At 32.9% G+C, this 23,565-nt stretch overlaps 1 protein-coding gene across 1 annotated transcript; it reads right to left on the bottom strand.

Annotated features, from left to right (window-relative positions):
• Nucleotides 1-12,751: 12,751 nt before the first annotated feature.
• Nucleotides 12,752-13,289, bottom strand: LOC122606328 (transcription repressor OFP6-like). The gene has a single exon (XM_043779280.1). The coding sequence runs from the start codon at nt 13,255-13,257 to the stop codon at nt 12,772-12,774; it is 486 nt and encodes a 161-aa protein (XP_043635215.1). The 5' UTR covers nt 13,258-13,289; the 3' UTR covers nt 12,752-12,771.
• Between the last annotated feature and the right edge of the window lie 10,276 nt (nt 13,290-23,565).

The following is a 23,565-nucleotide window of genomic DNA, read 5'->3' as shown; positions in this document are numbered from 1 at the left end:
CGTACACAAGTGTACACATATTTGTATTCATATGTGTACATAGGTGTACAGTATATATATAGTTGTATACATAGGTGTACAAATTAAGATACAATGTATAGATGTTTTGTTCACATATAAATCATCAATACTAAAAATTTGTAAAAATTGTTCGAGAAAAATACATTTATGAATACCATATATATTAACATTTAACATGTGAATATAAAATAATAATAACAAATATGCTCACACGAATCCCGTATGTATTAACATATAAAAACATATGATAACAAAGCCATTGAACAACTTTCATGTAGATATAACACTTAATAATATATAAAGAAAGGGGAAATGTTAAGTAAAACATGCAGTACTTATCCTTGGTAAAGCAGAAGAGGATTATTAAAATTCAGAGGGGTTATGTATGTTTATTAAATTCAAAGGTTTAATTTGTAACTTTTTTTTGAAGTGACAGTACCTAAGCTTAGATAAAGTCTGCAGTACGGATCATTTTCCCATAAAGAAATCATGATGATTGTAGTATATGTAACGAAGTATAACTATCCTGGTATATTATTGGGGTAACTTTACATGACTATTTATCTATAATATAACTAAAAGTAAGGGTTGGGGTACACTTGACACCCCTAATCCTCCTCCTTAAGCCTAATACTCTCTCCTTATTAATCCTCTATTTTTTTAATTATAAAAATTGTAACATCCCAAACATTTTATGATGAACATTGACCAAGTCATTAGTCAACGTTTGCCTTCCGTTAGGTTTATGTGTTTAAATGATAATGTGATAATGACTATGGTCATTATATAGGATTAATGTGTCTATATGTTAATGATTAATTTCATTAAATATGTGTGAGTGAAGACTTTAATAAGTCTTAATTGTATTACGTGATTAAATGCTTATGCGTTTAATATATGATACGTAGGATTAATGTGTTAGTGTGCAATATGATTAATGTGAAAATAATGATTAATGGTAATTAATAAAGTCGCAAAGTGTCTCCGGTAGAAGATAAGGGTCGTTAAGTGTTCCTGTATACGTTAAACGAGCAATTAGGTCACGAAACGAGCTATAAGAAAGTGCGAGGGCCTAGATGTTAAGTTTTGAAAGTGATCCCAGCATAAATAGGACCTAAATCACGTCCACAATCAGATTCAAAACCCTAAGGAATTCTCACACAAAACCCTAGCCTCTCTTTTGTTCCTACGTGATTCAGAAGCAATTCGGTGGTGATTTCTCTTCGGTTTTGATTCGTAGAGTAATCCAATGATCAATTGATGGTTTCATGGTGTTAATTAAGTTTTCAATGATGCCTTGAAGTGATCTACAAAGTTTCAAGTCGTGAGGGTTTGATATGAGTTCGAAACAAAAAGATCAAGAAATCCCGTTTTTACATACCACAGCCCAGAAAACATCCGATCCCCGGAGATTGAACCGTCGGATCATCTTGATTTTTTTTACTGTAGCTTCCTGAAATATATGTGAAGATTTTGAACCGTTGAATTTGTCTCTAGAGATTTAGAAGTCGAGTTATAGGGTTCAAACAGTGGGCTGGAAATTTGTTGACTTTGGCTTGAGGTCATCTTTAATCATTCTTTTGATTATTTTTCTGATTATGAGTTAAAAGTAATATATCTTTCAATTTCATCATGATTTTCAGATCTTTTATTGATGTCAAGTTGTAGATTATGGTCTTGAGATTTGATTAGATTAGATTACGTATTGAAATCGAAATTGATAGTTTTTTTGACGTATAATCGATTCCATATAATGTGTAAGTTATTTGTGGATCAACCAATGACATCAAGTCATCAATTGAGTCTATTTTGGGTGTATCCAAGTTTTATAGGTCGTGAAGGTTTGCTATGTTTGTTTGATGGTCGAAAACGTTTGCAAAACAAATGGTTCTTTAAGATTGAAATTTCTGTCATCTTGCAAAAATCGTAGAAAATTCATCTGAATGAGTTAGAAGATAAACCTTATATTTTTAAAAAGGTCTATGTATCCTCTAAATTTGATATGAACTAAGTTTATTCTGGTTTTGCCCAGAAATAGGTGAAACATGCTGATTTCCAGAACTGGTCGGATTTAGGACGAATGATGTAGATCTGTTTTGGAAAAAACATCATATCTCATTCACTAAAGCTCCTCAAGAGTCAAACCTTACATTTTTGAAAATGTCTTTGAGTGCCCTGCAAATTTCTAGAACTAAGTTTTGTTGTATCTGGTCTTCTTCATTTCTAAAAGTCATTGGCAAGTGAATGGCGCAAAGCTGGAAACATGCCAAAATTTCCATGTTTAGCGCTTATGCTTTGTTGTAGCTTATAGGTTGATCTTATATTTGCTATAGGTACCCGGGAATACTTGTCAAGCACCGTAACTTGTTAATTGGTTGTTGTTGAACTCCTTTAAGGTAAGATAACATTTTTATCACATGAGGGACAACAAAACATAAGTTTTCATAAGTTAACTTCCTCAAATGAATGTTTGTGTGCTTTTATGTACCCGGGAATGTATGTGTGGTTACTATGGGACATATTATGATTGCCATTGATGATATGTCGTAAGCTTATGCATGCTATGATGAAATGATAATATGTTGTAACGATAAGATGTTATGTTATTATAAAGATATGATGCTATAATGCAATTGATGATACGGTGATGTATTGCTATGAAATTATGATAATGAAATGATATGACGATTTGTTGCTACTATGTCAAAATTAAATGATGCTAATATGACATGATGTTATTATAATATAACGATATGATGTTAGGATTGATACGTTGGTACGGATTTACTGTGATATGATGATGTGATGTTAATATGTGATGACAATATGTTGATGTATTTATGTCATATGATTGTTGCATGGCTTGAATACCTAGTCAATAGACTTCTATAGGTTTGCCATGATACGTGCACGATTAAGGGCCCTAAAGTAAAGAAACATATATGTGATTAGTTTAGGTGAAAGTGTAGCCTAAGATAATATAAAGTAAAGAAAGATATATGCGATTAGTTTAGGTGAAAGTGTAGCCTAAGTTAATATAATAAAGAAGTCTCGAGCATAAGTAAAGTTGTGTTAAGCTTAACCCATGCTAGTTCTTCGGAGCTAGTGTGTACGTGGTCACGTGGTATGGGAATCTAGATACCTCCTCGTGACATAGTTATGTTTGAGTGTATCCGGGTGGAGTAATTAACCACTACATGCGCAAATTTTAAATGGTATACTCTGTTGGATTGACTTTGTCTTTCCTTAACAACGACGATGGACCGCCGTAAGATCTACCCATCAAGTCGGGTGTGAGGTCCCCATTTAAGGTCTTATGGCCGCCTACACACAACCCCACATCCCTAAGTATGTGTGGCTTATGTCACATAGCTTACGTCTAGGCAAAAGAAAAGATAGTAAAGAAAGATAAAAAATAAAGAAAGTAAAGAAAGATTAAAAGTAAAGCTTTATGATGATAGGGATATTTAGGACTATGATGAATTCCTAATGTGTTAACTTATGTATGTTACTTTAATGTTGATGATATGATCTTGCTAATGTATGATGTGATGGACACCATAGTAATGTGGTGATTCTAACGTGCTATGACGAATATGTGATATTAACAATATGAAATGTTTTTGTTAATATATAATGAATTGGAAATGTTTTCATAAACTCATGTTATCTTACTTAGCTTTTAAAGATAACACTTGCTCTTTTGAAAAACGTTATTCCCCCAGGTTAAGCAAGTTGAGCTAGTGAAACACTTAGTTGTGGTAAGGCGGGGTGTTACAAAAATGGCCGACCTTTAATACAAAAAATCTTATAAGCCAACACATGTTAACCATCATCTACGACTCCGTGTTGTGAACAACTCAAAGCAAATCAAAACGTTCGAGATGGTCTTTGTTGATGTATTGTTAGGTGTTTTTCAAATTTTATACTCTACATTTTTTATTTAGCTAAAGTTGAAAACAAATGGTAAAATGAAATCAATATTTATATGGAGTTACTTTCATATGTTTCTTCTTTAGCTTTTGTATTAATTAAGTTGTGATATTGGTCATACACTTTTTGTTTCTCTTTTAATTTAACTAAAGTTAAAAAAAATGGTAAAATAGAATCAATATTTATATGGAGTTAATTTTAATATGTTTCTTCTCAAAATTTTCGTATTCATTAAGTTGTGGTATTGGTCATACACTTTTTGTTTCACAATTATTATAAGATTTATATATCCTGAGATTTAGTAATGTATATAGAGAAATCATGATAACGGAGATAAAGATTGAGAATGAAAATAGGTTATTTAATTTCAACAACTGTATTCGAGACTTTGATGGACCTTTTAATTTTACATATTTATTCATTAAAATAAAAACTTAACAAAATACAAAAATACCTTTCTATGTAAAAGTCTCGACAAATGTTTAGTTCTCATTTTATCTTTTTCATATATATATATATATGTGTATATATATATATATAAAAGAAAGATTGTGATGACATAAGATTTTTTTCAAAGTTGTATTACCACACATCTTTTTAATTTAATTATGACATCATCATACTTTCTTATTTAAAATTCAAAATATCATCTTTTAAATATGTATCATTAATATAGATTTTTATTAAATGTCCACATTATTATGTAAGATTTTAATCATCTTATTTTTTTGTTATAATAGGCCGAAAACTATGGTATTTTTTTCTAGATATTGTTTTATTTTTTTGTTTTTTGCCAACCGAATGTGTTTTAACATGTGTCCACAACTAAATAAGTATTGTTTCTGTCTAATTTAGTTTTTTAGATAATTACTTATCACAACTTTTCAATTTATTTAACGTTGTTATTATACATTTTAATATGACAACATATTTTAAAACTACCTGGGTATCATTCGATTTATTTACAAAGCGTTTATCAGTTAACTTGGGTTGATTAGCTATTATATATATATATATATATATATATATATATATATATATATTAGGAGAGAGATCAAATGAGAATGTGTCTTAAAGAGAAAAGGTCCTATGAACCAATCAGAACGTGACATGTGGCTTTTAAAAAAAAAACGCGGTCGCATTTTTGAAAATAAATCAAACTTTTGCCAAGCTTGGTCAGCTTTGGTTCTGATCAGCTTGGGTTTGGGTCAGCTTGGGGTCTGATCAACTTGGTTGGGTCAGCTTGGTGAGCCTGGGTTCTGGTTCAGCTTGGGTCCTGATTAGCTTGGTTGGTCAGCTTGGTCCATTGGTTGGGTTTGTCAACGTTCTAGGTCAGCTTGGTTGGTCAGCTTGGAATCTACATTTATGTATATTAATCTACATTTGTGTAGATTATGTGTAACACCCGTCGTTTAGAAATATGGATTTTCAAAAAGCTTTATAATAATTATCTTAAAGTGCGGAAGCGTCCCAATGAAAACTTAACCATTTACTAACAGAATGGTCTACAAAACATTTGGTGTTACTTCATAGCATCAAAACAATAATTTAAGAACATCTATAGTCTTAAATACAGTCAATAAAAGGTATTAAATGCTATATCTAAATAAATGAACATAATACTATAATGTCATCATCTATAGCAAACGTCTACCCAGCCCCACTCTAAGCAAACTTGAATGTCCAACCTGAGGAAACACAACATTTTCAAAAGAAACAAGAGTCAGCTTTAAAAGCCGAGTAAGATAACCACGAGTTATAAAACAGTTGCTAGTTAAAACATCTTTTCAAACAATTATGCTGTAACATCCCAGTGTTTTAAAGTAATAGAAAATTAACCCTTTTCGTAGTTTTGACGTTAAATTAATTTCCTACTATTTTATTTTGAGTTAAGGGGTTAATTTAGTTGGAACTTTAGTGTCTAGCGGGTATTTTACCCACAAAATACAAAGTGGGACGTGGCTAGCAGGGAGAAAAGCCAGCCACTATGTTGATGATTCATGTTTTCCCACTCAAATTCTTTTCTCTTCTAACTACTTCCCCTTCTCAAAATCCTTCAAATCCATGCAATTGAAGCTTCAAAACTAAAAGTAAAGAATTGTAATCCTGAAGCAATAACAATAATCATCTCCAATTGAATTAGAAATTGAAGTTTGGGGCTTTCTTGGAGGTGGTGGTGGCCGAAATATTAAGGAAGAATAAGGGGAAGAATTTCAATTTGAAAACCCTAATTCTTTGTCTCTCATTCTTGAGGTATTGATTTCATAACCCTAGTTTAATTTGTTATTAAAATTTAGGGTTCTTAGCCTTAGAGTTGGGGGGGTTTTTGCTATTGGGGTTTTCAAGTAAAACCCTAACTAAATTTGAATGATAAATGGATTATTGATTGAAAGAATTTGTTGTTAGTGAGAATCCCTTTGGTAAGAATCTCATGGTGTTTGGCTAGTGTTTATGAAATAAAGCTTTATTTTGAGAATTTGGAGATTTGTTGGAAAGTGTTTAGTAGCCAAACACCATAATCTTAGAGTTGTTGAATGTAAGTAGATTGTTGTAAGTAGTTGAGTCATGGAACTCATAGATGATATGTTATTACTCTTGTATAGGTGTGGAAGATTAAATTGTTGATCTTGTAGCCTTGTTATGTCAACTAGCTAAGTTTAAGGTGATTGTATATGCATATAATCATGTTCTTGTTACTAGAGGTCATAGGTGGGTAAATTCCTATGACCCATTTGATAGTTGTTTGTTAGAACTAGTAGGTGGGTAAATTCCTACAAGTCAATTTGTTTGTAAGAGCTAGTAGGTGGGTAAATTCCTACTAGCCAAATTATCCATGGCCATGTTGAAAATGAATGTATGTTGTTTGAAATGTATGAAAAGGCTAGCTTGCTAGGCTTATATAGTGCCTGATGCACAAAGTTGAAATGACATGATTATGATTATATGTGTATGCATTCACTAAGCGTTGCTTATGTTTTAGTTGTTTAACTCTTTTATAGGAGTTGGTAGTAGCAAAGGTAAAGAAGCGATCGAGTGAAGTTAGAATTGGAAACTCTTGCCATTTGGAAGGTTGGCATTTTGGATAGTTTGGGTAGATGATCCCATTGGTACCCATTGGCTTTTGATATATGTTCTTTGGTCAAATTATTTTGGATGAACTTCTGATAAGTTGTAGTTGCGTTGGAAACTTTAGTAATGGTAGAATTTGTAACTAACTTGACAATTATCCAAGTAGGGTTATCGACCCGCTTGTGGAATTTTGTAGTCATAAGTCTCGTAAAAAGGAATGACTTCAATGTATGGGTGATTTATATGCTTTAAAGGTCATGTTTTGGTATTTGGAAATGTTGAAGTTGAAATGGTGTTTTGGTTTTAACAATAAGAGTCAAGTGCAGGGAAAACCTGATTTTTAAGCAAAAGTTTGTTGCAGGTAGCTCCACTGCGCCACAGTGGGAGCCTGTCCTAGCTCACTGCGCCGCAGTGGGCTTTTGAGTAATTGTTGCCGAGGAAAACCACTGCGTCGCAGTGGGTGTGTGGTGCCTCACTGCGCCGCAGTGAGCCTTCTTTCATTTTTTGCCGAAGTTTTCCACTGCGCCGCGGTGGAGGTGTTTTGCCTCACCGCGCCGCAGTAGGCACACAAAAAAAAAATAAAAATTATTCAATTTGTTTAAAAAGGTTTGGGTTCTTATATATACGTATGTCAAGCAATCAACAACATTAACATCAACATCGTCGAGCAATAGGAGTGTCATGTTCCTACATGTTCCTAGCAACCTCAACATCACATATCAACGTCAAACAATCAACATCTACTTACAACATCAAGTTATGCCTCTACATTAGCTAAGCGACTTACGTCACTTGTCATAGGGAAACATGGGGTTGTGTGAAGGCGGTCATAAGACTTATAGGGTACCTCACACTTATAGGGTCCATCGGCGTCGTTCGTATAGGCGTAAACAATCCACGAGTAAGCCGTTTCTCAAACTGCAGTGGCCAGTCCAAACCACCCGACAAACTCTACCAACGTGACTTAGTCGAGAGGAAAATATCTAGATTATTCCCTAACGACAACAACATCTACACACTAGCCGAGGCTAGCATGGGTTAAGCTTAACACTTCCAATGTCAATTATACTCGAGTATCAACATCTATATTATTTCAATATTAGGGCCCTTAACGTGCAACGTGACATGACAATCCTACTAGAGTCTAGTGTACTACATGTACATGTCATTCTACAATCAAACATCACATATTTCAATCATTATAATCAATAATATAAGCATAAATAAATATGTCACAATTAACCCTTCCTGTTGCCCTCATAGTCCAACATATGTACGAGATATAGTTACTAAGGTTTATAATAAAAATAACATTTTGTTGTGTTCCTCATGTGACAAAAATAGTTATCTTACCTCAAATGAGGTAATTACAAAACTTAACTTATTACTTCGTCGATGGCAGAATACCTAAATAATCAAATAAATAAACAGCACGATATCAATAACGAACTTCATTATACTATCAAATTTGCATTGCATGCTACATAGCTGACTTGTATATTTAATAATTATAAATAACTATTATGACACATAATACACAAGACACGTACATGAAACTACATTATTAACCTAGTGTAATTAATTACCATTTAAATACAAACTATCGTATGATTAAAAGACCATTAATTTATTCATAAAATAGAAATCATTCAGCATATGATACATGAGATTAAGAAAACTAAAAAATACTCTTGAATCTTTCTGGACTCTCATATACGTATAATATGTTTGTATTTGATTCAAGCAGAGATTACAATATATAAACTACAATTTTGTGGTCTTTCTAATCATACAAAACCTCTGGCTATAGATTTGAGACTAAAAAACCACGTACATATTCATATATGCACATATACGTATGTATATTTAATTAAACCATTCGATTTTTGAAATCATATTGACGATGCTAAAAAAACCAATCAATCGGTACTACAAATTATAAACAGCAAACCATGTGCGGTACATGAGCTATTAGCTAGAAGAAGGTGTACCTTTGAAGGACTAGTCGACTAGACTCGAACCGTATGTAACAACCAAAACTTCGTCAATCTCCTTATGAAGGTAGTCATCGTTAACTACATATATATCATCTTTGTTTCGTCTAGAAAACACAAATATGAATGTGTATCACGCAACAACGTGCCAAACAAGGTAACACCATTGATCGCTCTGTCACGACAACAAAAATGTTAATTGCTTATAATTATTTCCTCGCATTTCTAAAAAATGTGAAAAAATATGTTAATTTGTTCACATTTAAATTGTTTAAATAAAATTCACACTTAAAAGTGTAAAAAAAATTAATAAAGACATACTTTTTTCACAAGTATAAATGTATAAGCAAAATGTTCACACTTAAAAGTGTGAAAAAATGTCAAACATTTTCACACTTAAAAGTGTGAGAGCTAATTTGTCACACTCAAATTCCTCGCATTTCCTCTTGTGTGAGAAAATTTGGTGTCACAAGTTACTTCCACACTTTTAAGTGTTAACAATTATATATTTTTACACACTTGAAAATGTGAACTTTTTGTTTCTACATATATAATTGTGAAATTTTTTTGATCCTTTAACTTTCTTCACACTTTTAAATGTGAGTTTTTTTCACACATTTATAAGTGTGAACAAATTTATAATTTTTTAAACATTTTTAAAAAGTACGAAGAAATGAATGTTAAGATATAACATATTTGTTATAGTGTATGTACGTTGCTCATTTCTTTCGGCGTCAAATAGAAACCCTAACCCTTGTATAAGTCGGCTAAAATTAGCGGAATTTCCATATCGTACTTTATATGTATATATACTATGAGTAGTTTTACAAGCGATCTCTGTACTCTCTCATTGTGACATAAATGACCCTTTTGCAAGTTAACTAAGTTGTTAATTATTTAAGTAACATTTCATGACAATTGATTCTAGCTTGTAAATAACAAATTTGCACTAAATTGTCACATTATAGATTTTGGCTCATAAACGTATAAATCCACACGAATAACTAATATTTAATTAATGGCTTTGGCACATACTTATGACAAGACTAAACTTAATTTAAGATAACTCTAATTAATAATCTTAATATAAAATTTAGGATGTTACAATATGTGTAGATTGTGTCAAGCTGACCCAACACAAGCTAACCAAGCTGACCCAACCTGACCCAGACCCCAAGCTAACCCAACTCAACCCCAAGCTGACCCAACCCAACCCCAAGCTGACCCACCCATAATCTACATTTGTGTAGATTAATCTACATTTGTTCAGCAGATTGTGTCAAGCTCACCCAACATGACCCAAACCCCAAGTTGACCCAACCCAACCCCAACCAGACCCCAAGCTGACCTAAAACCCATAATCTACATTTGTGTATATTATGTGTTAATTGGGTCAAGCTGACCCAACCAAGCTAACCAAGCTGACCCAACCTCAAGCGACCCAAAACCCATAATATATATTTGTGTAGATTGTGTCAAGCTTACCCAACCCAAGCTGACCCAAGATGATCCATACCCCAAGCTGACCTTACCTGACCCCAAACTGATCCAACCTGACCCCAAGCTGACCCAACCCCAAGCTAACCCAACCTAACCCCAATCTGACCCAGACCCCAAGTTGACCAAACTGATCATGCTGACCAACCAAGCTGATCAGAACCCAAGCTGACCAACCAGGCTAACCCAGAACCTAAGCTGACCAAGTTGACCTACCAAGCTGATCAGAACCTAGGCTCAGACCCAAGCTGATCAGAACCCAGGCTGACCAAGCTTCAGAAAAGTTTGATTTATTTACCAAAATGTCACCGCATATTTTTTTTAATTTGACACATGTCGCGTTCTGATTGGCTTATAGGACCTTCTCTCCCTTCTCTCCTTAAGACACCTTCTTCCAGGATCTTTACTATATATATATATATATATATTTTAATATATATACGAGAAAAGTGAATATGAGGTTGTCCATCATTGAAGCTTAGATGGAGAACACTTCACAATCAAATATTTTAATATTTTTTTATCCTTTTTTTGATTTGCTTTTCTGTATGATATAGATTTCTTTAAATTGCATTTCGAATCCAACTAACCCATACTTAAAGTAAATGGTTGACCTTTTGAATGCTTCAAGCTTACTTAGATAATACATTTCATTCTGCCACTAAATGGAAGTTTTAAACGACGACAGTTAACTAAGTTTCACGTAAAACCTGGATCTATAAAAGATGTAAATTTTTTGAATTCCTTATTTTAATTCACGTAATGGATTTGTGATCCAAATTAAACTTTCATCCAAACCATGTCTTGTAACAATTTTCTAATACCTTGCTGGTTAATTGGAATAAATATGTTGTCCGGCCAAAGAAAGATGGAAAAAACTTATTAGACCACATTTGCAATCAATAAGAAGCCACAAAACTCTAGCTTTCTGCCTTGACGACGAGAATACGATATTGCAAATGTAGTCGTGGTCCAACTCATGGCTGAGGGTTTGTGGTACGAGCAACGAGTTTCATTTTTCCACTCAAACAGTCATGAAATAAGTTAATCAATTAAAAATGATGGGTTTCAGATTAATTAGTGATTGATTAGTGGTGGGTTGAAAGTGTGATATAAGATTAGCGGTTAAAAGGTGATTGAAATTATTAGGTAAGGTTGAATAAAACTAATGATGACCTTTAGATGAGTTGCACACACTAATGTGAATGGTCCTACAAGCAAGAGTCATGGTTTTATCAAAAATAAATAAACACAATAAGAAAAACAACCTTTTAGTGAAACGGATGTTTTCCTTAAATGTCCCAAAATTCCTCGATGTAGGTTTTAGCGAAGCCATGTTCTCGCAAAAATCTATCCGTCATGTCATCCGTGGTGCCATTCGAAGGATATTTCAACCTAGCTCACACTAGTAAAGTCACCATAGATGAGAAATAATTAACATGCTTTCATAATTTATTTTTTGTGTTTCATTATGTGAGACTTATATAGTTAATTAAGCCCAAGATCTCTTCATTATTACCGTTGAAAGAGTTTTAGGCTCCAACTCATCTCATGATTTATGTGACTAATGAGACTCATCTAATATTATGAAGTGATATTGATATCATGAAATCAAAGTTGATAAATTTATCATACTGCATGTACAAATTGTATAATTATACAAATATTTAATACATAATTTTGATAAAATAATCAACCTCTTTTTCTTTTTTACCTATATCATATCTTCTAACATTAGGTTGTGATTTTACAATTAAGATTACATGCATTATTGAATTACGTACAAATTGCTAACTTAAAAAAAAAAAAGTTCAAAAAATACAAGCACTACATGTACCATACATAGAAGAAAGACACACCTCGCAAGGCTAAGTTAATAAAGTAAAACAAGGTCAATAAACTGATCGATATGCATATATAATTAATCTCTTCTTTAAGCTAGAGGCTACTTCCAGACCGAACATGTTGTAAGGAGTGTGATAATATAATTCAATGATGATCCAAATTCTATTAGATGTATCCAACATATATATATAATGTTTCTAGTATCTGTATTCGATTTTCAAATATTAATGTTGTATGTATCAAATAGTACTTTTGCTGATACGTCGGCAAAAGTACTTGGATACATACAACAACGATATTCAAAATATGATACACATAAAGAAAACTATTAATTATAAGTTAGATACATACAATAGAATCCTAGCGCTATAGTCGAACACATTTCAAATCACTTAATTAACACTACTATACATTAATTTGAAAGATTGTTCCAAATTTCGGTAAAAGCTTTAACAATGATTCCATGATAATAAGGTGAATTAAGTTGCAAAAAACAATTTAATAGCTCACGAAGATCATCTTTTCCATAAATCTCTTTTTCCATTATCATTTGAAGCATTGATTCTTTAAAATCAACATAAGGATCACTTGAATCTTTTTCAACAGCCAAACTATTGCCACCAAGCCACCCAAATCCATGAACCGTAGTCGTTGTTGTTGTTGTTGTATCAGATGACGTGTTTGGTGACAACGTGGCAGTTGTAGTGCAAGAAGTGGTGGCGGTTGGTGTGGTGTTCCATGAACTACTTGAGGCGGAGCTATGGTGGTAGTGGCGGCGTTTGTTTTTGTTTGGTTTTGGGTGGAAGATCATTGAGAGGTTAAGGTTCCGGCAGTGGCTGCCGCAGCCGACGGTGACGGAGGTGGTGTTCGCAATGAGTTTTTTCTTGATAGTAGGCATTTTGATGATTGTTTTTTTTTATTAAGTTGAAGTCAAAGTTGAAATGATGATGAAAATGAAGTTATATATTGTTGTCTATTAATAGGGGGTTTTAATATTCTTGATAAGGGTAGAAGCTAATGTGACTGTCACTGTTTTGGTGACAGCCCAATTGATATCAAATGTCATGTCATGGATAACCAATGGATATAACTTTTAGGGAAAACATCAAAGACAGTATTTACGTTGTCATTGGTGTTAAATCAATGGTCCACGCATCAATCGGTGAGACACAAGTTTTATGTATAGAACGAGTGTTTGATCTTTGCTAACCTCATTTGAGGGGGTTTTTAGTGGTGTGCCTGTTTAACACTGTTGGTTAAACGAGGTTCGATTAAGACAAAAGACTATACTGATTTGAACTGGCTTTTAGGCTAAAAGGAGTGATGTTGTTGGGCTTAGGCTACTTATATCACATCGCGTCATGTGATATTTTGGGTTGTTGGAGGTTTAAAAAAAATAAGTGAAGTTGTTTAGAATGTGAGATAACTTAATGATTGATTTTTATTTTTATTTTTATTTTTTTGTGCATGACTTTATTTAACGTAAATATAGAGGAAAATGATAAATCATTTTAAATATTAGCCTAATAATCCTTCTCAAACTCTAAGAAGATGACATGTGGTATCCAGTAATTTTCTTTCATAATCTTGCCCCGTGATTTTGCCACATGTTTTCATCTAATAGTTAGGAGGATTTTTAGGTCATTATATTAGGAGGATTAATCATTTCTCAAATATAAAATATTTGATATTTTCTAGATTTTATTATAAACCATAAAATAAAACATTACATATAAAGTTATAAAATCATAAAATCTACACATTTTGGTTATGCAATTCGTATTCTTGCCTCGTTTGCACCCTAAGGACCTTTGTTGGTGTATATTTTGAATACAATATATCGCACTACAAAAACTAATTGTATGTTTAGTGGTTGTAATTAGATATTTGTAAAAAAACATCCCAATGCTGCAAACGAGGAAAGAACACGAAATATATAAACTATCATTATAACAAATTTAGAGAAAGTACTTAAATTACCATCATTACAAATTTAGGAAAAATACATAAACTAGAACTTGAGACTTCTTCTTAACAACTCTCATTCTGCCATATAATAAAATGGCCACCCGCATGTTGCCGTAAATTCGGTCAAAGCATTTTGGATTCTTGTCTCGATAGGATGGTTTTTCAAATGATTGAAATTTTGGTTGAATGAGTGAATAGATCCGTGCATCTGACGCCATTTAGCCGCAACGGAGTCTTCGACATGATAACCGACCGGTTGGTTTAACATATTCAAATACACCTTGTAACTCTTGTCTAATATGATTTTTCTCTTTGGTAACTCTCTACAAACAAGAAAACCAAAATTTATTTATCAATTGAAATACCATTAACAATTGTGAATCAAAAAGTATACTCGCTAACAATTTAGGTCCTCCGCTACCTCGATCAAAACTTTGGTTACACTAATTTCTTCTGCCTTTGTCCAAGCCATGTCTGATTGCAAACAAACTATATAGGGAGATTTTATAAATTTTTAAAAGATTGGGAGAGAAATAAGTATATATACATATGTTGTAGTGAAGTGAAAATGGAGATGTGTATATATTGGGAAAAAAAATTAAGAAAATTAATATATCTTTTTTGGTCAAGCATGCCATCACCCAACAGTAAAATTATTCGAAAGTCAAGGTGGTCAAACAACTTTCAACCGAGCCGTAAAGATTGCCAAATGAGTGGATCGTTAGAGCGTGGCGGTGTGCTCGGCGACGAGGCAGCGACGACTGGCGGATCACCCCTCCTTTTCGTCTCACTCCGTTCAACCTTAATTTTAATTGATGAAGTAAGTATTCAAAGCATCGAACCTAAAGATGTGACTGATGTGACGCTTTTAGTTGTCTTTCAACTTTTTCTCTATTTCACTACTTTCATAACTTATTTTTTGAAAGGTGTATTTCGACTCAGACGTGGCTGGAGGCAATTTTAACCAACTATCGTTGGACCTCGCGAGATGCTAAGCATAAGTTGCAGTCTCTCAGCCCCGCTCCTTGTGGAAAATTCCTAGATGGCAAACCCAAGGATTGTGTCACCCGAGGCTCGAACCCACAACCTTAGGAGAAAACCCACCGGGGCTCCACTTAGTGGAAAGTGTAAACACCCCTGACCATTAGGGTTTAAGCCAGTGCATAAAGAGAGGGCAGCTAAGTAAGAGTACTTTTTTTAATGTGCTAGCTTGAACGAACGCTCAAAGTGTAACACCCCGCTAAAGCGGAATATACGGGATGCACAGACAAGTACAAATGCGCACAGTACAAGTTCAACACAGCCATTAAGATTAATCAAAGATCAAGAGAGCAAAGTCATTACAGATCATAATTAAGTCTAGAACAAAAGTACAAATGTTATTACAGAATATATCTGAATCAGAATAGTCAAATTCGTGGGACAGAACAATTGTCTCATCGAACAGTACTTGAACTGGAATAGCAATAAGGTCTTCGTAGCTCCTGAACTTGAACGCACGGACCGTCACCAAAGGAATGGGTTTAGAACGGCAGACTCTTATGCTAAGATCTAGAACCTAGCCTGAAAAGCATGTAAGTTCAAAGGTCAACTACGAAAGTAGTTGGTGAGATTCACATTAAGTACTTTATAAATATACATAAGTCTGATATGTATAATAGTCTAGTCAAAAGTCTGTATGCCTGTCACAAGTACCTTGCTGTAATAACAGAAGATTAGAGTCCGTAATGTACTTAATATGTATGTCTATTATTACTGCTAATCCGCTTGGCCATAACGAGCTATGATAATTCAGGGAACTCATGTGATCAGATAGTATATAAGTACAAACTAGGTCAGAACCGGTGACCAGAGCATGTGATCAGAACAGGTAATCAATAAGTCTAGGTAATATGCATTCTCCTGTCCTGAGGAGAATGAGGATGGGCCTACCCTAACAGCGCTGTCCATATACCTACGGTCCATTCCCAGAACTGGTGGAAGATGAATTGATAGCAGTAAGTCTTAGGCCTCATATATAAAATAAGTACATAACAGTATGTATTCAAGATCTTGCCCATTCAAGATCTAGAAACACATTAAGAAAATAAGTATCATAACATGAATAGTCTGTCTGTACGTAAATAGTCTGTCTGAAAGTAGTCTGTCTGTACATAAATGGTCTGTCTGAAAATAGTCTGTCTGTCTCAAGATAGTACGTAATACGGTCAAGAAAATATATATATATAAGTCTATATATATATAAGTGCAAAATAGTTTTCATGCTTTTCAGTCCCCGGTAAAGAACTTTAGAAATGTACGAAAGGGGAAATAAGTGAACTCACAGTGATCTGGTACAATATAGAGAACTAGGTACAGTGAACAAGTATAAAGATAGATAAGTATATCTATCGAGATCCAATTACGCCTTGCCGAACTCCTATGCACATAATAACCATATAGAAGTACATATATTAGTCTAAGTGATTATTCAAATCACAAATGTCCTTGATGAACTGATGATTTGGTCCTTTGAATGTTTTGACTTAAAATAGTTTTAACTGAACTTTACGTACATGAACTGAACCGTACGAATTTAGACCTTAAATTCGTTGACCCGGACTGGCACGAAGTTGAGCCTTAACTTCGCATGATCTGAACATCTTCGCATGAATTAGACTTTACGAAGTTGAACCGTAAGTTCGTATGAGCTTGGCCCTGCGAACTTAGACCCTAAGTGCTTTGAACCGTACGAACTTAACTGTTATATTCGCATGAACTGTTAGACGAAGTTGACTCTATTTTCGCATGAACCCCTTAATCGAATTTGTCTTTTATTTTCGTATGATCTGAACTGGTACGAAAATGGTCCCTAAATTCGCAAGCACTATAAGTTCGTTTAATGACAGTAACGATTGGAATTTCATTTATGAAAACGAATTTGAAATTCGTTTGGAGAGAAACGAACATTATCTTCGTTGGAAGAAATTTAGACTGAACTTCAGGTGAGGAAAAAAAATGGGCTCATAAATTCGTTTGGAAGGAAAAAATGGGCTTTAAGTTCGTTACAATGGAAAACGAACACTAAGTTCGTTTGGACTCAATATTGAACGAAGTTATTTGTTAAATTCGTATGGTGTGGATCTAAACTTAAGCCAATTTCGTTTTGAACATGATAATTTCGTTTGATGTTACAGGCATACGAACATAAGACTGAACTTAACAAAAATCACGGGTTTTGAAGATTAAGACATGTTACGACCCTAATTTGATCACAAGACAGTTACTAGACTTATTTAAACATAAACCCATTAATCTTTAACACGACTTTCACATCAAAATTGACCAAATCATCAAGAACATAAGGTATAAAAAGTTTATTTTTAATTTCATCAAAAACATAAGATTTGTTGTTGTTACCTCAAAACCGATTTCAGAAACACGTTTTGATGATTACAAGGAAGCTAATGATATCAATGATTTCACCCAAACCAACCAAAATCAGGAGATGAATTTAGTGTGTGTTTTAAGGTGTGGGGAGTGTGTGAAGAGAGGTAGGAGATGATGAATAGTAAACTTTTAGGGTTTTACACTTTCTATTTATACCTTACCATAAAAATGAGATTTCACAACTACAAGGACCATTTTGCAATTAATTTAGGCTGAACTCTTTTATAAACTTTTAACATTTACGAACCGAACATATTATATTATTGCACGTAATCACGAACTCGTCGTACAATATTAATATTTGGATTAATTTGAAGTTCATATAAGTACATAATGAACATCTAAAGTACGTCTAGAACTCATATAAATTAGACTGTCTGGCTGATCTAGTGGCATATGTACGTTTTTAAGAACTTAAATAGAACATTTCTGGGACGGTTGTTACACAAAGAAATAAAATAATGACAGCCTTTTAAATTAGAAGAAATATATGAAATTTTCTTACTTTATTGAGAAATTGTAAGGATCTAATTTTTTTTGTTAAAAGAATAGCTCATGTTAAAATAATACTATTTTTATTTTTCTTCTAACAGCTATTTTACGTTTATTCCTATACTTTCATCTTCATGGACAAGGTTTTGATTTGTACTAATATATTCAGTTTTTCCTATGAAGACGTGTGTTATGACATTTATGTGTTGTAAAACGTAATAGGAGACAAGCATATATAAAGTGTTTGATTATGTGCTCTATTAAGACACTATTGGAGTAAGACATTTTATGGGGACTATTATGTGGCTCGTAATGTAGTGTCAATTTTGTGGCTCTTTGGTAAGTTTTGGTTTTTTTCTAACCAATTATATGCTGTCACATGTATTTGTTAAAAACTTGTCAATTTATACCAAAAAAATAGCCAAAAATGATGGTGCGATAGCAAAGACTTGCCAACTTGCCAATTTGTGTTTTCCCATGTTCCACCAAATTTTATATTTATTTTTTTTCTAAAAAAAAAAAATACACTCTCCCTTGCCAATTCTTGCTCCCAACGTCTTTCTTGATCGGCAATATTTGGCCGATAAAACATGTCGATGATTTTTGCCAAAAAGAGCCAATGGAGGGGTATAGTGAAGCCGACATGTAGCTACTTGCCAATTGATTTTGCTAATAAAACTTACTGACTATACCCTTGCCCTTAAGGACGCTTAAACTGATCAATCATCATAGCACTTTGTAGAGCACTTTAATCTAGGATTGGTAAGTTAAAGTTCACATCTCTTATATAAATAAATAAAAAAAAATGTAATGACATCATTCTTATTAAAGAAAAATCTACTTATCATTATCAGGTATTTTCATATTAATTAATATTTTTATTTAAATAATTTATAACATCATGTTTAATTAAATTTTGATTTTTTATTCCTCAATTAAATATCTTCAATTTTAAATATATATATATAACTCTTATAATAAAGTAGTTAACCAAGCTTTTTAAAGCCTTTTTGCAATCTAAAATTATATTGAAAAAATGACACCTATGTGTCAACTCCATATTTTTTTCAAAAATAAACTATATATTTAGAAAAAAAAAGAACTTATATATATTAATTAATTAATTAATTAATAAATATATTGTAGAAATCTAAGATCTTCTCATTAGATAAAATGATATCTTCTCTTTAACAAAAAAAATCACGTCTATACCTAATGATATTTCATTATCTTTTTTATTCAACATTACATAAAGTTCTTTTCCTTTTTTTTTATGATGATTATATGGAAGTTTTCAAAACTATATGAATATACAAAAATAAAACAAATAAATAAAACAAATTAAGTGTAAAAAATAGATTTAATTAGTTAAAAGATAACATTGAAACTCATAAATCTTAACATTATATTAACTACACCTTAAATATATGTTCCAAATTTAAACTTTTTGTTTTAATAAACAATATCTTCTCTTAAGTATAAAAATTACCTTGGTGGCTTGGTGTATACCTTATTCTTTGCAAATAGCCTGTAAGTACAAATAAGATGGGTTTTATGGTAATGTACAACTAATTACTCGTAATACATTTTAACAAAAACCCTTAGGGTTTCCTTTAGCAAAACCCCAAGAAAATTGAGTCATATAAATTCAAGTAATTGTAAATCACCCGGAGTCCGAGACCTACCCCACCCTTAAAGCAAATTCTACATCCTAATTTTCTTTTTCTTTCTCTTTTGGAATGGCACATTCTACCTCTTCTGGATTAGTCAATTAGATTAAACAAAAATTAAAACCACCATGGTGTTGATAATCCATTTCTAAAAATCGCAGCAACACCTTCAAATGAATATAACTGTTTTACTTTTTGGATGTTAAGAAGAACATTCAACACATAAGGCATAGTCAAATTATCCTCTTTGAATTATATCTCCAGCCAATTGTAATTTTTCATGTGACTTTTAACTTTTTTGGAGAGAAATGTAGTGGAATTGTCACTCTACATTAAGAATCAAATTGTATGTCTTTGAGTTCTGTTGTAACAAGACGACTACATAATACATGTTCTAGATGTAGATCATTTAGTGGCAACAAAAGGCAAATTACTAGAATTACTAGAAGAAAAACATATTACTAAATTCTTAATGATAATTTTAAAGTATAGCTTAATAGCTTAAGTCTTTCTATCTCTTTAAGTTCATATTTTGTCAAGCTTTTAGTTGAATCTATTTCTGTTCAACCATATGTTTATATGTTACTAAACTATTTATATAGTTCACATCACGTAATTCTAATGAAATATGTTCGCTATCGTTTCTTCATATATAAAGTGTATTATATAGTTTTTTATACAACTCACGCATCGCGCGGGTCAAAAACCTACTATATATATATTTTAATAACTATGATTATATTGAAAGATGCTTCGGCGAGACGCTTAGACATTAATAGATTACAAAATAGGCGACTTCCTATCCCGATTAGATATCCAACAATATGACATAGAAACAATGGACTGGAAAAAATCAATGCATGAATCATCGGTGACCCTATAAACAACTTGATTTCTATGCTTCCAAAGTGACCACCACCACACGAAGCAAGTCGCCTCCAAAAAATTTTTAAATCTGGTAGGGAATTGAGAAGCATCGATCCACTCTAAGAATAACTCCGGTTTAGCAAAGGGCATATCTAAGTGAAACCAATTGTTACACAATTGCGATATTTGAGTATAAAAACCGCGATGTGAATATAAATGTTCAAGAGATTCGACATTATGATGACAAAGCGGACAAAATATGTCATCAATGGCCATACCTTTGTAGCTAAGATTCAGCCGTGATGGTAACCGATTGCGTAATAAACGCCATATGAAGATGTTAATTTTCTTAGGAACCAATGGATTCCACCTCGTCTTAAGCGGCTCGCATGGTAATAGAGCACGCTCAAGTTTAAATATTTTAGTTTGCTTTCTTTTAAGTTTGCTTTCTTTTAAGTTTATATAATTTTTCTTTACTATTGGATTTTTTTTTTATTAACAACAGTGGTGATTGGACTTAGCGGCATGCATTTTCATCGTCTGGTAGAGATCGACCATGTCACTAGCACAGTCAATCTGAGGGCATGACAGACGGTGGAAGTCCCACTACCGTTCTGGAGAAAACTAGCTAATGCTAGAGAAACCTCCATGCTCCACCTCATTGGCAAAGACTTCCCAATATGTCTTTCAAAGGTTTTGAACCCGTGACCAACATTTGGCTGAAAGACACAAGGGACATTAAATTAAATGATATATACAAACATTTTTTAATATTTTAAAATAAAGATTTTTTTGACCTGTCCGCGTAATACGTGGGTTATTAATCTAATAAAACAACATTAGGACAGTTTTCGTATCATATTTATAGAATCAATTTTGTTGTAGTGAAATCCATTAAAATGTGATTGAATTTATCACATCTTTTACTAAAATATATCTTTATAAATCTTTGAAAGGAAATGCAAAGCACGTACCTAGTACCAAACGTGATTGAATGTCACACTGTTGCATGACAAGGCACAACGTAAATAAGGGGATGCTGAGAATTAAAGTGATAGAGTGTTTCACTCTACCCGGAAATGAAAGAAAGAAAATACATTAATAAGGTGCATGTATAAGCAGGGGCGGTACTAAGGGGGCAAGGGGGTCCAATGCCTCTCTCCAAATTTAAATTTTGTCATGTATTTTTAATTTTTTCATAAATTTTTAAAAATTTTCTATAGGTTTTTAACATTTTGCCCCCTTTTAAGTTTATTTTTCATGATTTTTCTAAGTTTGCCCCCTTTGTAATTTTTTTCTGCTACCGCCCCTGTGTATAAGTGTATAACATAAATGTGAAAGGATCAAAAGAATATCAATATAAAATATAAGCGTAAACACAATATCTATTTGCATCAAATATATATAAATAGAAAATTAATTAATCTTTTATTAAACAGCTATAAAATAAAATAAAAACAGCTATAAAAAATAGCCGTTCAACCAGATCCAATTTTAACAAAAACACATATCTAATTAAAAACATCAACAAGTTACAAAATCAAAACACATATTTCTCTCATCTTTCTATTCTTCACCTACTGATGAAGATACAACAGATTATTTCATAAACTCGTCTTTCTCTCTCTCTCTCTCCTCACACACACACGAACAAACACACATAAGTCTTTCAAATTTGACATCTACCCGTATGCATCTGCTTCGTGGTGCTTAAATATCTCAAGTATGAAGAATCAATGTTTAAACCAAAACTTTAGAAATGAAAGAATCTAACAGATGCATATATATATATATATATAGTGATGATGGAGCAAGAAACTGAGGTGAGTTCATAGATCTATATATAGATGGTGACGAAAGAGATGGGGATAGCTGAAAGATCGGTGGTGGAACAGCCGAAAATTAAACTTCCATGTCACCATCTCGATGTGTACAACGGTGGCGGTGGAGATGGCGGAGCAACAGCCTGTCCTACACGTATATGGTCAACCTCCATATAATCAACTCTACCTGCTAAATATAAAAGGGTCACTGTATCAAAGTAACCGGTAACCGATCCAGGTCTATAAGCACAACCAGTTACTTTCCAATGGTAACCGGTAATTTACATACTATAGACGAAAACAGTTAGTTTGTTACATTACATAAATATTTTTGTAGTTAGTTACATAACATAAACATTTTGGCATAGTTAGTTACATTCCTAGGTCATAATGGTAACCGATTACGTGGTCAACCGGTAATCCTATACATACTATAGACGAAAACAGGTAGTTTGTTACATTACATAAACGTTTTTGTAGTTAGTTACATAATATAAACATTTTGTAATAATTAGTTACATTCCTAGGTCATAATCCCATGATAAAAAGGAAAAAAAAAACACAGAGAGATAGTATTGTAAATTTGCACATTATCTCACTCCCCTCATTTTCTTTCTAGTTGCAAAAAAACACACGCACATAACTCTCTCCTTGTCCATATCTCTCTCTTTCTCTTTCTCACTTTATACTCCTGAAAAATCACCACCAGAAGCACCACCATTACCACCACCACCACCACAACAATTGTGTTCAAGTCACCATCGCGTTCCAAGATGGCACAACCACGTTGCCTCCATCGTCGTCGTCATCTCCATCATTCATCATCAATTGATCTTGAAGATGTTAATAACAATGGAGAATCTATTGAATACAAATATATGGCTTTTTGTTGTCTAAATTCGAAATTGTCATGTGATAATCGCATGTAATTAGATAACATGTGATTAGATCTATTTT

This window comes from Erigeron canadensis, chromosome 6 (assembly GCF_010389155.1).
Source record: "Erigeron canadensis isolate Cc75 chromosome 6, C_canadensis_v1, whole genome shotgun sequence".
Taxonomy (NCBI): Eukaryota; Viridiplantae; Streptophyta; class Magnoliopsida; order Asterales; family Asteraceae; genus Erigeron; species Erigeron canadensis.
This window is presented reverse-complemented; position numbering and strand designations above follow the sequence as displayed.

Coding starts and splice junctions, on each gene's coding strand:
- LOC122606328 (XM_043779280.1), bottom strand. CDS start 13,257: ATGCCTACTATCAAGAAAAAACTCATTGCGAACACCACCTCCGTCACC.